The 14,425-nt window shown below is 39.2% G+C and overlaps 1 protein-coding gene across 1 annotated transcript in view; it reads left to right on the top strand.

The window, feature by feature from the left end:
• Positions 1 to 14,425, top strand: part of LOC127455198 (ALK tyrosine kinase receptor) — a 787,259-nt gene that overhangs the window by 753,138 nt on the left and 19,696 nt on the right. Inside the window, exons 13-18 of the mRNA XM_051722881.1 lie at positions 2,117 to 2,264; positions 2,433 to 2,543; positions 4,891 to 5,032; positions 7,632 to 7,802; positions 9,185 to 9,283; positions 10,761 to 10,916. Coding sequence (XP_051578841.1) covers positions 2,117 to 2,264; positions 2,433 to 2,543; positions 4,891 to 5,032; positions 7,632 to 7,802; positions 9,185 to 9,283; positions 10,761 to 10,916 — 827 coding nt within the window. The remainder of the gene's footprint in view (positions 1 to 2,116; positions 2,265 to 2,432; positions 2,544 to 4,890; positions 5,033 to 7,631; positions 7,803 to 9,184; positions 9,284 to 10,760; positions 10,917 to 14,425) is intronic.

Here is a 14,425-nt window from a genome sequence, read left to right as displayed (position 1 = left end):
TAATAAGGGCTGTTAATCGTGAATTACATGATATTCCAAATAATTAATTTAATTAATCGCAAATATTCGCATATATAAATATTTGCTGACTGATAATTCTATCAGCATTGAATAAAGCATTGACTAGACATCTTGGTTTTTTCATATCATTGAACATAGGCCTATCATTGTCCTACATTCAACAGAGACTAATTTACAATTGAGATGAATGCTTTTGGTGTATCTCACTGTGGTTGCATCAAATTCCCCTAGTTTTCAGCATCTCTAGCCATCAATGCTGTGTTTTTAGGACACGGTGTCAAGTTAAATGTAGTTTGAAACTTTTAAAAAATATGTCTCGAGACCCCCGCATGCTACTTTGTCCAGTTGTCTTTGTTCAGGTGTCGATTTGTCTGTACAGCTGCGCCTTACCTGTACAGCTGGAGCTGTGCTTACTGCTGACTGAGACTCACAAAAACATGGAGGTAGCACTTTAATCTTGAACTGCTCCATTGGTAGGAAAAAAAACCTTATTATGGTGGTGTGATTTTTTTATTTTAATAAGCATCATTTTAATACGATAATTTTTTAAGCATGTTCTTTTTTATATAAATAATCACACTGAATTAACATGTTAAATCACCTTTTTTTATATTAGATTGAAATTTGAACTCGGATCCACTTGTAGACTAAGAAAAAATCTGTACTGCTAGACAAACACATCTTGTAGTTAGCCTATGTTCAGAATTATTTCGTTGTTAAACAGTGTTTTGTTATTTACTTTTTTCCTTTTAGTTTGGCCTATGTCTTATCTAGGCTAGGACATCAATTGAGGTGGGACAGCCACTGGTACCCCCTCAAAAAATGTATGCATGACGTGCTCCCGCATGCTCCCTCATTAGGTTAGCAGGAACTTTTTTGTCGATTAAATGGGGAAATATTCTTCTTTGGCACAATTTCAGCCTGCAATCAGGCACCATCAGGTCATTCAGGTAATTGTTGTCTGTGGTGCAAGAGGAATGAGAAAACACTTTTCAAAGTCATCAGTTGAATTACTGAGGTAGTACCAAGACTGATAATGACATTCACTTAGCAAAGCCAGTTGAGAACAGATACCCTGTTAATCAGAGAGGGGGGAGGTGTGGTTGCCCCCTCAATTCGACCACTTTTCCTGATGTGAAGGCTGTTTCAAAAGGTAGGAAGTAACATTATTGCATTCAAAGATACCTTGTTTTGGTCAAATTCAAAGGCAGCATTGCATGTATCCTTTAGAGATAAGTCAATCTCAGAATGCATTATGATGAGCTCAGTGGGAAAAAATAAAAATAAAAATCATTGAAGATGGCGGACAGAGCTGAGAGAAATGTACATACTCTTAGAAATATAGAGTTTATTTGTATTAAATAGATCATAAATATAGTAGATTATATAATATTTTACCATATACATATGTTTGTGTTAGGTATTTTGCTTATTAGACTAGTGTGCCATTCGCCTAGCAACATGCTAACTTACCTGCCAAAAAGACCAGCATTGCTGGTAACAATCTTATGTTGTGTTTTGTGTGCTGGTCTTTCAGTATGGGATGCTGGTGTGCTTACCACAAGGCTTCTTAAATTGCTTAACCAGCTTTACCATAAAGACCATGCTGGTCAACTAACTTCACCAGCTAGGATTTGCTAGTGAAAAGCATGGCTATGCTGGTCCACCAACTAGACCAGCATAAACCAGCTCAGACCAGCATGGGAACTGCATGCTGGTTATGGTGGTCTTTTTTATTAGGGTTGCACTATTTGCATGAAAAATGTGCTGCCTATGTAGAACGTTTCAAATCTGTCACTTGAGGTTCCATCTCAGTTAGGATGCTGCCTCAAAAGGCAGCCTACATAGGCTGTAGATAGCAAGGTAGTTCACCTGGCTTTGGAACAGAGCTTCAAGTTGAACCACATACTATGATTGCATAGTGGTTAAAGGTGGCTAAAGGGTAACTGGAAGGCTCCTGGTTCAATCCCTGCAAGAAGCAAGCTATGAACCATCACAATTGTGCCTTTAATAAGGCACTGAACCTCAGTCGCTCAAGATGCTATGGATAAAAGCGCCTACTAAATGAATACTTATTTATTTGTGTTGGGTTCAGGATCACTGCCTATGGAGCAGCTGGTGGACGCAGTGTCCTGACTGTTCACAAGTCTCATGGGGTCTACATCACTGGAGACTTCCTGTTACAGAAGAATGAGCTGCTGTATGTTCTAATAGGACAGGAGGGAGATGACTCTTGCCCTAATGTGAGTATACCTGTGTTGTTGTTTCAATGACATAAGAGGAATATGGTTAGTATCTACCATAGTATGCAATGATGTAATTAAACTTTAATTCTGTTGCTAAAAAAACATTTTGCAGAACTTAAAGTGGAGCAGATGAATGAAGTATTTTGCTGGAATGATCTTTCATAGATGGTGCCTACTATGGACAGGATCTGCAGAGAACAGCAAGGACCCTCCATTAACAAAACCCAGCTCAAGGGAGGGGGTGGTGGAGGAGGAGGGGCCACCTATGTCTTCAAGGTGATGCTTGAGATATTGTAAGGCATAGGGTTTGTACGTATGTGACCGAGGGCTTAGAAATGTCTATGAATGCTGCTGGTTTTCAGGACAATGATAGACTTGAGATTCAAATGACTATACTTTTAACTGGAAAATTAACTAAATAAAAGTCAGAGTACAGGAGAGGAGCAACACAACTCAATCACCAATGGCCAAATTAGTGGTCTTGGATGGCCTTCATTTGTGCATGTCCCTGAAGTCAACAAGACAGTAGGATGTCCTTTTTGTCATTTCATAATTCAGAAATGGGCTCACGAGCATCTCTTTTGCTCTATGTTGTGCTTTTGGTGCATCCTTCTGCCATGGACACACCAGTGCAAACTTTACAGCAGATTACCCCACTCTAAAAGTCTAAATGACATTGTCACTGTGATGAGGAGGAGGGCATGGCCGGGCCGTGATGGAGCACAGCCGGCGCTGAATCAGCTAATCAGTGGGAGAGTGAGATAAAGGGCAGGCGGAGATGGCGGTTCAAGAGAGATAGAGAGATGCACGCGGCCGCATTGCATTTGTGTCTGTGTTTGTTTACGTTTGTTTTAAGTTGAACTTCTCATTAAATCTTTATGTTTACTCTTCAGCCAGTTCCTGCCTCCTCCTTGCCCATCCTTATACTGTTACAGTTGTGCCGTAACCCGGAAGGGAGGAGGGATGCGCTGTCGCAGAGTCCTCACCCCTGCCATCCGCCAGGGGAGCAGCTGTGGCCATCTGCCTGGGGACGGAGGGGTCACTGCCGGCCGCCAAGAGCCGGAGGAACCGCGGCCATCTGCCAAGAAGGGGAGGAGCGGTTCCGTCCGCCAGGGGCCGGAGGACTCACTGCCGTCTCCTGGGGGAGGAGCAAGCTGGCGTCTGCCAGAGGGCAGAGGAGCCATTGAGGACCGGGTGACAGCGCATCCGGGAGCCGGCGAGCAAGTTCTTCTCTCTCTCCTCTCTCTCTCTCTCTCTGTGTCTCTGCTCGCCCTTTCCCTCTCCCCACGACTCCCCTCATCTCTCCCCAAGGTTCACAGGAAGCGGGGTGGACCACCGGCTGACAGAACGCCCAGAAGAGCAGCATCTCCCCTCCAAAGATGGGGGGGGGAGTTTGTCAGACCGGTGGCACCCCGGCCTGAATCGGGCAGGGGAGGAGTGTGACGAGGAGGGCATGGCCGGGTCCTGATGGAGCAAGGCCGGCACTGAATCAGCTGATCAGCGGAAGAGTGAGATAAAGGGCAGCCGGAGACACCAGGTTGAGAGAGAGAGACACACGCGCCCGTGTTGCAAATGTGTCTGTGTTTGTTTATGTTTGTTTTAAGATGAGTTTCTCATTAAAACTTTATGTTTACTGTTCAGCCGGTTCCCACCTCCTCCTTGCCCAACCTTTACCTGTTACAGTCACTAAAATGTGGATTCAGAAAAGAAGAATAAGGGCAAGTCTTCACTGCCTTTGATATCTTAAATTCCTTTGCATGCAATTTGGTGGTTGGTTTAAACAATAAACATGGCATTCGAAAGAGTGGTTGAAAGCAGTAATTAATTTATAAGTGTTGTTTATAAGGTATAACTTATGTAGGAGTATACCTTATAATGCTGCGTTCCTTCCAGTTTGGAAAGCTGGATTTTCCAACTTCGTAGTAGGAAAAGTGCAATGGAACGCCACTTGAAGTGGGAATTATAACTTGGAAACTTGTGCGAAATTTTTTTTTATTTTTCCAAGATACAGGTGTGTGACATCACACAAACATGTCGGCACCCGAGGGTATATACAAAGTTTGTAATAAAACATTCACTTTTATTAAATTATATCGATAAATAAGTCTGACTTCCTACATTTAATTATATTAAATTTGTCTAACAAACTCCTGCAGAAATGTGAATAAAACATGGTAAATTCTACTCTCTTTTCATAATTGTACACCCATAGCTCAATGCTAGTGTTGCAGCATTGTTTATCAATTGCGTTGCTAGGAGACATCTCTGGCGACAGTCAAACCTCTGCTAAGCTAATGGAAGAATTGCAGTTTTGTTTCCTTACATGTCATTTTCCGAGCACCTGGCAATGTAATATTTTATATTATAGTTTATAGTCAGAGTTAGGAGATACCAATTAGGAATATCCCATATCCAACATGAATGGAACGTAGCATAAGGCCTACCTTATTTTGGTATAGTTTAAATACCCCCCCCCCCCCCCCCCCCCACACACACACACACACACGCACACACCCCCTATTAATAAATCTATAATAAAATATAAAATAAAAAAATCGCACATATTGATTTTTATTTGCATATCAACATGTAAGGTTACACTTTCTGTTTTCATTGGTTATAGGTAGAGAATGGATTCCACATTCCATTACTGATTGCTGCTGGAGGCGGGGGCCGTGGCTACAGCAGCCAATTAAAGAACCTGGAGGAAGTGATGGACAGGGATCCCAGCATTCCTGGCCGTAATGGCAAATCAGGAGCGGCAGGTAACCATGATATTGATCTCAATACAGTTTTATAGTAAATAACTGATTGTATAATAAATTATTAAGACTATATTTAGCATCGTATTATTGAATTAGTCTGTCGTTACCCCTTCTTGCCAACAGACAAAAAAAATATCTCACATACAGTATAGCATAGATGAAATTTTTGCAGCTCAACTGGATATTTGGAACTATGCTTTTGTTTACCAAGGCATTTTGCATGAAATGAGGGGTGGGGAATCAGCTTTTCCAAGCAGTTTTCCTCCAAAGACAGGGCTCATATTAATTGAATTTTTAGCCTGGCCATAAAAAAAATTGTGTTTCAGCACATACCTTGGTGCAAATACAATCTGGCTTTGGATATTATGTTTTAGATCTCTTCAAGTTTCATATAGCAGAGCATTTGAAAAGTTTGAGTCTGCAGATTAGTCTGGGAATGGATTGTGTGGATGCAAGTCTGTATGCATTTTATATTTTGGCACCCATTCAAGTTCATACACCTTTAGAGATTTATTCACAGAAAAAAGTAATGCAGATGTAAGCTTTTTAGCTAACTGATGGGAAGATGGCAACAGTACAGCATGTGCCCTGCTTTTGTGTGTGTGTGTGTGTGTACACATTTGAAGTCACTGTGCATGTGTTTAACTGTTGCGGGCGTCCTGGTTGTGTCCTGCTGAGCACTCAGTATGGGTTCTATAAGTGGTGCTCTCTTTAAAGGCCAGATCACCCATTGTGCTCTATTTACTGCTGCTTGGGTCTAGCCCAAGAGCCCAGTGGTGTAAACCCTTCACTCGTACTTACTGTATGTTCAACCGTTTTCCATCTTTTCCATCTGGACCTTTGTTGTTACATGCAGTGGCTGTTTGCATAGCTTATTTTTTGTGCAAGTTTTGATGCACATTTAATGTACTTTGGCAAAAAAAATACAAAATACTTAACAGTCGCATCACTTATGCACATAGTATTTCAGCCTGTATATTGAAAAAAATAAATATATTCTAAATGTGTTTTCAGTAAAAATATTTAAACATCTGTAGAACAAAATACATTTAGAGTAAATATGTTAAGATTTGTTTTCAAAGAAATTTCCTTGAAATAAGTCCTTAGCCCACTGACAAATTTTTCTTAACTTAATATTCTCTGAAATCTCTGAAAAACAATTTAATATCTTATTTGATTTTGCTTTTCAAGTAAATTTATCTTTGTTTAAAATGTTTAGATATGTTTACTGGGAAAGACAAACATACTAGTTAAAACATTTTTATTTATTTTTTTATTTATTTATTTTCTGCAGGGTGTCTTATTATCTACATCTCATGGCGTACCCGGTTTAACCAGACACTAAATGCGCTAATAGCATTGTCCTGCAAAATCAGGAATTGCACAGTGCAAATTGCATTCAGCACAAATTTTTTTGACAGTATTTGTACCATTACCTGATCTGCATAATTCCTTTAATGACTCAGGTGCTAAAACAATGCAGACTGTGTGTGCAAATAAACAATGCAATGCATTCTTAGTGAATTCCCCTATCTTTTTTTTTTATCATCTTTTTTTTTATCTGAGGTTTTATCTCATTCTTTTTATTTTGGGCATCTATGCCAGAACACATTGGTATGAATCAGTTGCTGTATTTATCTGCCTCTGTTGTGTCCTTGCTTGAAATCAATGTCCAAATATTACTACTTTCAGAGAGATTTTCTAGAATGTTTTTTGGCTATTTGCATTTATTTGAGCACTTCAGATCATAAGACTGTTTCCCATTAGTGCTAGATAAACCACATCACATAATTCCCTTTTCATTTTCTCCCTGCAGATATACAATACATAAGACACCATCATGGCAATTATGTTTTACACATATTCATGTCTACAATTCACTTTACCAGAGGCTAAATTATGTATTCAGAGAGCACTAGCACTCTGTGCCCCTCTCTCTCTCTCCATCCATCCATCCATCCATCCATGCAACAATCCCATACCATCCCACCCATATATATTATTTTGACACTTAAGCCACACTTAAACAATGTATGAATGTTATTGCAGTAGAATCAAATAATAAAATATCAAACAAAGTGGCATCTGCAAACATGATTTTAGATTTTTCTCAGAAGAAACTTTTTTTGAGTTTGAGGTTGTCTGTGTTTGAGGTTGTATCAGAACAAAATGTCCTCTGTATTCAAAACTTGTTGAATTGCTTGAATGGGTAACTCTACATGTTTTATAAGCAAAGCATGTGCTGCTTGAAAACCATTTGAGAGTTAAAAAAATGGGACATGTTTAATAATAACACGTCTGAAATAATTTGCCACATTTTTATTGGAGCATTTTAATGCTTAGCAACAGCACTGACTTGCTTAGAGAGAAAAGGAATGTTCACAGAGTGATACATACTCAGAAATATCTGTATATATTCTGGTTTCAAACATCCCACTGTGTGTTATCAGATCTATTAGAGGATGGAGGGAAAGCAAAGCATTTTATTCTTTTTTTTTTTTTTTCCATCTCATTTTTTTAAACTGTCACCTGTTTTGATGTCTCCCCTTCAGGCTTATGTAAAGCCTCAGGCTTATGTAGGTGGATGTGTGTGTTTCAGGGGGTGGTGGAGGCTGGAATGACAGTAATCCTTTTCCTCAAGGCGGTAGACCCCTTATTCTGGGAGGACAGGGTGGGGAGCCCTGTCAAGCAATGGGCTGGAAAACTCGAGGGGGTTTCGGTGGTGGTGGAGGAGCCTGTACAGCTGGTGGAGGAGGTGGAGGATACAGAGGTTAGACTGAATACAAACTTTATATAGTATGTCAAGTTGATAAAAGGTGAAGTGTGGATTTTTTTATTATTATTTATTTATTTTTATTCATGAGTTGATTCCCCCAAAAAGTGTAAACATTGTGGCCCTGGGGTGCTATCAAAACATTGCTTAGTTTAAGCATCCCAAACAGCCCAAAATAAAGTAGTAGCGGTGGGGATTTTGATTCATCCCAGTTACTTGAGTCCTTGGAATCAGTTCACCAAAAAGATTCAATAAGATTTGTTCATTGACAATTTCTGCAAGTTACGCCTTTGCACCAGTAGATGGCGCCAAATGACCGTCTTTTACGTTTTGAACGAATAATTGTACTAAACCAAAAGCAGTCATTCTCAACCAGAACAAGTCTAATTATCCTTTATTGAAATTTCCGTGTTTACAATTATACTAAGAGACTTTAGCTCTGCAGTGTTTAAACATAAAAAGTGTTTCCCCACAAATGACAACAAAGCGTATCTATCATGAGCACAACTTTTAATCAAGCTATACAAAAAAAGACAACAAAACTAGACTAAAAACGAATTATGAGTTTCAATAATGTCCGTATCATTGTAATGTGTGCTCAATTTTATTCATTATTTATCCGACCCCTTTTCTTGTTGAACAAGATTGCTGAACTGAATGAATGACTTGCCTCCTCCTCTTGTTCAGCCAGTCAGCAGATCCTCATTCTTGAATGAGGTGACTGATTCCTTCATTTCATTCATGAACGAGTGTACATTCAGTTCGTTCATGAATGTCTTATTTCGTTCATACTCAAATGACTGACTATTAGTTCAGGAAAGGGTGTTTTTTTTTCAGTGGGTCATACTAATGATATACTGTATAAGCTCCTTCACAGCCCGTACTCGAATACTATTGGCTCACTCTGTAGTCAGTAAAAGCAAGACAAAACAACACAAATGGAATTTGCATGACTATAAATGTACAAAGACAACTAACATAATTGTTTTCACCACAACAAAAAGAGCCACCAAGTCTTGCATTGAGCTCTTTGGCTTCTAAAGGGAGAGATGTCAGTGAACGAGAAAAATTAGTCAGTGTACAGAGGTGAACGAGAATGATTCATTCAATTAAAAGATTCATTCGAAAAGACCAATTCATTCATGAACGAAACATCACTTTACAGTAGCAGCATTGACTACCTGTGTGAAGATGGGGGGAATGTTTGGGAAACCTGTTTGAAATCATTATTTACACAATTTATTTTGGTGACACTAGTGGTGCAGATATTACATACCTCACCTATATAAGGATGTGCCAAGCTACATTTTACGGCATTTTGTATGCTTTGATCATGAATGTTAACATTTTGTGACTGTTTCTACCCTCCGTGTCTGTAGGGGGCAGCGCTTCGCAGGATAATGATCCCAAAAAGGACGGAGATGATGGAACATCTTTCATAAGCCCTGATGGCGAGTTGTACCTGGAGCCACTTAAAGGTAACACAATAGAATCTTGAGATGTCTCCCAAATGACGCCTGTACACTATGCACTTACTCTATGCACTATGCACTCAGCCATCTAGTGTATGAATTTTCTTAGTCAAATGGAACACTATGTTTTTTTTTTTTCCACTCAGAAGCATTCGTGGATTTTCAGCAGATGGAAATAACTTGCAAAGACACACAATGTGTTGCTGCAAACTTTAGCGCATTAGCCAAACTTAGTTCAACACTTGTATTTCAAATAATTTACATATTCTCACAGCATAGGGTGATGTGGTGCTGTATTCACAGAAGTTTTGCTAGGTGCCACATTCACTATTAACTAATTCAGTTGGATTATAAAAGCATCTGTGCATACATTTTGGGTTAACACTGCCCACAACCACTTGTGCAACGGAAGAGATCATCACAGTTGTCTTTTGTCTTTTTCAGTGTTAGAAAAATGTCAAAAGGAATGTGAGGACAAAGCTTCCATGCCATTAAATATATTAACCAAAATGTCAAGTAATATTTAATTTAAAGGTAACAATCCTGCTGAAAAAAAAAAACGCTTAAACCAGCCTTGGGTTTTTTGCTCATTTAAGCTGGTTTAAGATGGTTTGGCTGGTTTCCCAGACTGGCCAAACTGGTATTCTGCTGGTTTAGCAGGTCCACCAACTGTCAAGTGAAAACCAGCTTGCTGACCAGTGAAGACCATCAAACCACATTACAAACAGTCAAGACAATCAGTATGCAACAAAGGGGTCTGTGGTATCAAGACACAGTTCTAGACTTGGTAGTATGTCCCAATACTAGCATACACTCTACTGTACCTACATATTTAAAAGGGTGTACTTTCCCATCAACAGACAATTACATAATTTTTGAGCATAGCAGAAGTACTGTAGGTGAATAGGGATACGGCCAGGAGTAGGGTAAGGCTTCTCTATAAATCAACTAATTTTAAGGCTTAAATGAATTCCAAGAAGCAAGTTAGGATATTTTAGAAAATTTTAATAATAACATAAAATTTATTTTGAGGTGATAATAAATACATTTTGTTGCATTATCTAAATGGCTGATACCAAACCTCTTAGGAAACAGACATCTGAATGGTGGTGGCCTTATGATTAAAGATCTCTGTGGTTTGTTTAAGTTTGAATCCAAATTTTGAAGTTTGAATTTTGGGTGACCCAGATTCATGATTTTTGGAGATTGCAGATTTACTCTGTCACCATTGTTCCATTGAGCAAGGTGCTTAAAGAATCTCCTTAATTTTGGTAGGATTGGTGCTTCAAGAAATGTGTACAATTGTCCTGCTTCAGTATTCTGTAACTATGGGGACTGGCACTTTCAGGTGTAGACTAGCATAAGGACGGCCAAATAGCTAATAAACATGGATAAAAGCCACAAAACTCCAATTTTGATTTCATGGGGTTTTTAACCGTTAGGACACAGCATCCCATATATGATACAGCAACACTGTTTTCAGGTATGGAAGGCGACGGTGAAGTTATCATCAACCCAGTGCAGAACTGCAGTCACTGTGAGTCAGGAGATTGCCACGAGACCTACGAGGGCACAGTGTGTTACTGTGATGAAGATCTCTCACTGGCCCCAGATGGAGTGTCCTGCATCAACTCTAGTGGTGAGTTCATCATAACACACTTCAGCACCATTAGATGAACGACTAGCTAACAAAATGTAAGAATGAATGTCTGGGAAATGTATTCTCAGAATAACAAAGTTCTCTCATGAACGGCACTTACCTCTATAAAACCCAACACAATTCTCTTCCATTTACAGACGCTCTGACAGAGGTCATCATTGTGAACTGTAGCTCCATTTGCCAGCTTTTTCTCCAACAAAAATGTATTATCCCCTGTTGCACAACTCCCCTGATGCTTTATTACATGTAAAATATTTTGTATATGCAAATCTGTTAATTTATGCAACTTTGCAAATGCAATCTTTTCTCCATTGCTTCACCCAAAAATGAAAAATTCTGTCAACATTTACTCACCCAACATTTTTCAAACCTCTTTTTCTTTTAATGGAATATTCAATGGAAGGATGTTATGGTTGTTTTTATTACAATAAATGAGAACTAAAGCTTTCAAGCTTCAAAAAGGACACAAAAGTACCATAAAAGTATCATAAAAGAAGTCTGTATGACTAATGGGCTAAACTATTTGTGTGAGGAACAGACAGAAAAAGTTTTAAACAAACTAAAGGCCTTTGCACAACAAACGCAACACGATTATGTGAAACGAATCACAGACGAATGGCCCTTTCGCATTAAAAGTGAGGTGAATGATCGCTGTTAACACATTCACCCCTTTACAATAGACCTTTTTCACACTCTGGTTTCTGGAACGCGGAAGTAAACGTTTGCAGGGTAAACTTCGACAGCAGTGAATGGGAGGGAATGGAAGATTACAACAAATATGATTTTCACTTACACATTTGTTGCGAGACCAAAAGAAAAAATCCAATATGACGTTTGAATGACTTTCGAGAAGAGGAAAAAAATAGTGAGTGGTGAATTAAGACAGTACAGTGGGAGAAGATGCCAAATTTACTGTCACTCTCTCAGCAGCTGTAATCGAAACCCCTTCGCAGCTGTGGTAATTCATTTTTTAAACTAATTCCAGGGTAATAACACAAAACATAATGTTATAAATTTAAATTCAATATTTAAAACAAAATGTATAGTATGGTAGGTGGCGCAAAGCACCTTTCAGCTGGTCTGCCCTTTTCCCATCATGGACGAGAAGAAGAAACTACTTGACAAGTTCAATAGTTAACAACCATGGAATCACAAGACACAAAAGACAATTAAGCGAGCTCTCTAATGAGCCGGTCGAAAAAATAAAACTTCTCTCTATAAGCTGCAGCAGCGATGATGTTTTGCTCAATGAGGAAGAAAACATTTGAGACACGTTCACAAACTATTCCAGTTCACCTGCTGGACAGGTTGACTGTCAGTATTATCATGTAAACACAGTCTGAGGGTTTAAAATCACTGCATAATGCACACATACAGTATAATGACTGTGAAAACAAATGCTGTCAGTTGGAACAATACTGATTGTATATGTTTGCCATGTACATCTACTTGTATAATACATTTGTTCAAAACTCTACTTGTAACAAATTAAACGTGGCGACATCTAAACGCTCCAAGAGTCTATATTGTGCACACAAGACATTTGTTTAAAAGCACTGGTTTAATGCACTAACATAATGATTGTTAAAACAAATGCTGACAATTGAAATAATACTGATTGTATCTTATTTATTTGTATGTCTACTTATTATACATTTGCTCCAAACCCTGCTTGTTATGAATTAAACATGACGACATCTAAATGCTCCAAGGGCCTGTATGATGCAAGCAATAAAACACAAATCCCAACCAACAAAACCCGTCTTCAGTCCGACCCATTATTAGATACTATACTGTTAACGACAGTAGTGTTAACGATAGCACAACAATAATGATTACATAATTTTGTGGAGAATCCACCATGTTTTTGGTATATAAAGGCACACGGTGCACTGCAAGTCACAGCAATAGTATTGATATTGTAAATATTTGGCAAAGACAAACACTCAAGATCCGTAGAGTTGTTTATTTAAAAAAGTGATACAGTACAAAGGTAAAGATGCTACAATATATACTCACCGACCACTTTATTAGGTACACCTGTACACCTACATATTCATGCAAATATCTAATCAGCCAATCGTGTGGCAGCAGTGCAATGCATAAAATGATGCAGATATGGGCCAGAAGCTTCGGTTAATGTTCACATCAATCATCAGAATTGTGAAAAGATTTGACCTCAGTGATTTCGACCATGGCATGATTTTTGATGCCAGATGGGCTGGTTTTAGTATTTCTGCAGCTGCTGATCTCCTGGGATTTTCTCATACAACAGTCTCTAGAGTTTACTCAGAATGGTGCCAAAAACAAAAAACATCCAGTGAGTGGCAGTTCTGCGGACGGAAATGCCTTGTTGATAAGAGAAGTCAATGGAGAATGGCCAGACTGGTTTGAGCTGACAGAAAGGCTATGGTAACTCAGAAAACCACTCTGAACAATTGTAGTTAGCAGAATAGCATCTCAGAATGCACAACACATCGAACCTTGAGGCGGATGGGCTACAACAGTAGAAGACCTCGTCAGGTTCCACTTGTGTCAGCCAAGAAAGCTGAGACTGCCCAGACCAGCCTGTCTGGCACCAAAAATCATGCCATGGGCTAAATCACTGAAATCACATTGTTTCCCCATTCTGATGGTTGATGTGAACATTAACTGAAGCTCCTGACCCGTATCTGTATGATTTTATGCATTGCACTGCTGCCACATGATTGGCTGATTAGATTATCGCATGAATAAGTAATTGTACAGGTGTTCCTAATAAAGTGGTCAGTGAGTGTAAATTACAGTGCATCCGGAAAGTATTCACAGCGCTTCACTTTTTCCACATTTTGTTATGTTACAGCCTTATTCTAAAGTGGATTAAATTCATTATTTTCCTCAAAATTCTACAAACAATACCCCATAATGACAACTTGAAAGAAGTTTGTTTGAAATCTTTGCAAATGTATAATTTATTTATTTATTTTTTTTTTTTTAAATCACATGTACATAAGTATTCACAGCCTTTGCTCAATACTTTGTTCAAGCACCTTTGGCACCAATTACAGCCTCAAGTCTTTTTGAGTACGATGCTACAAGCTTGGCACACCTTTTTTTGGGCAGTTTCTCCCCTTCTTCTTTGCAGGACCTCTCAAGCTCCATCAGGTTGGACGGGGAGCGTCGGTTATTTTCAGATCTCTCCAGAGATGTTCAATCGGGTTCAAGTCTGGGCTCTGGCTGTGCCACTCAAGGACATTCACAGAGTTGTCCCGGAGCCACTCCGTTGTTATCTTGGCTGTGTGCTTAGGGTTGTTGTCCTGTTGGAAGACGAACCTTTGCCCCAGTCTGAGGTCCAGAGCGCTCTGGAGCAGGTTTTCATCAAGGAGGTCTCTGTTCATTGCTGCATTCATCTTTCCTTCAATCCTGACTAGTCTCCCAGTTCCCAGACCTTCAATGCTGCAAAACATTTTCAGTACCCTTCCCCAGATCTGTGCCTCGATACAATCCTG

The sequence above is a fragment of the Myxocyprinus asiaticus genome, chromosome 17, assembly GCF_019703515.2.
Source record: "Myxocyprinus asiaticus isolate MX2 ecotype Aquarium Trade chromosome 17, UBuf_Myxa_2, whole genome shotgun sequence".
Taxonomy (NCBI): Eukaryota; Metazoa; Chordata; class Actinopteri; order Cypriniformes; family Catostomidae; genus Myxocyprinus; species Myxocyprinus asiaticus.
Note: the sequence above shows the minus strand (reverse complement) of the source record. Positions and strands in the feature narration are given on the sequence as shown.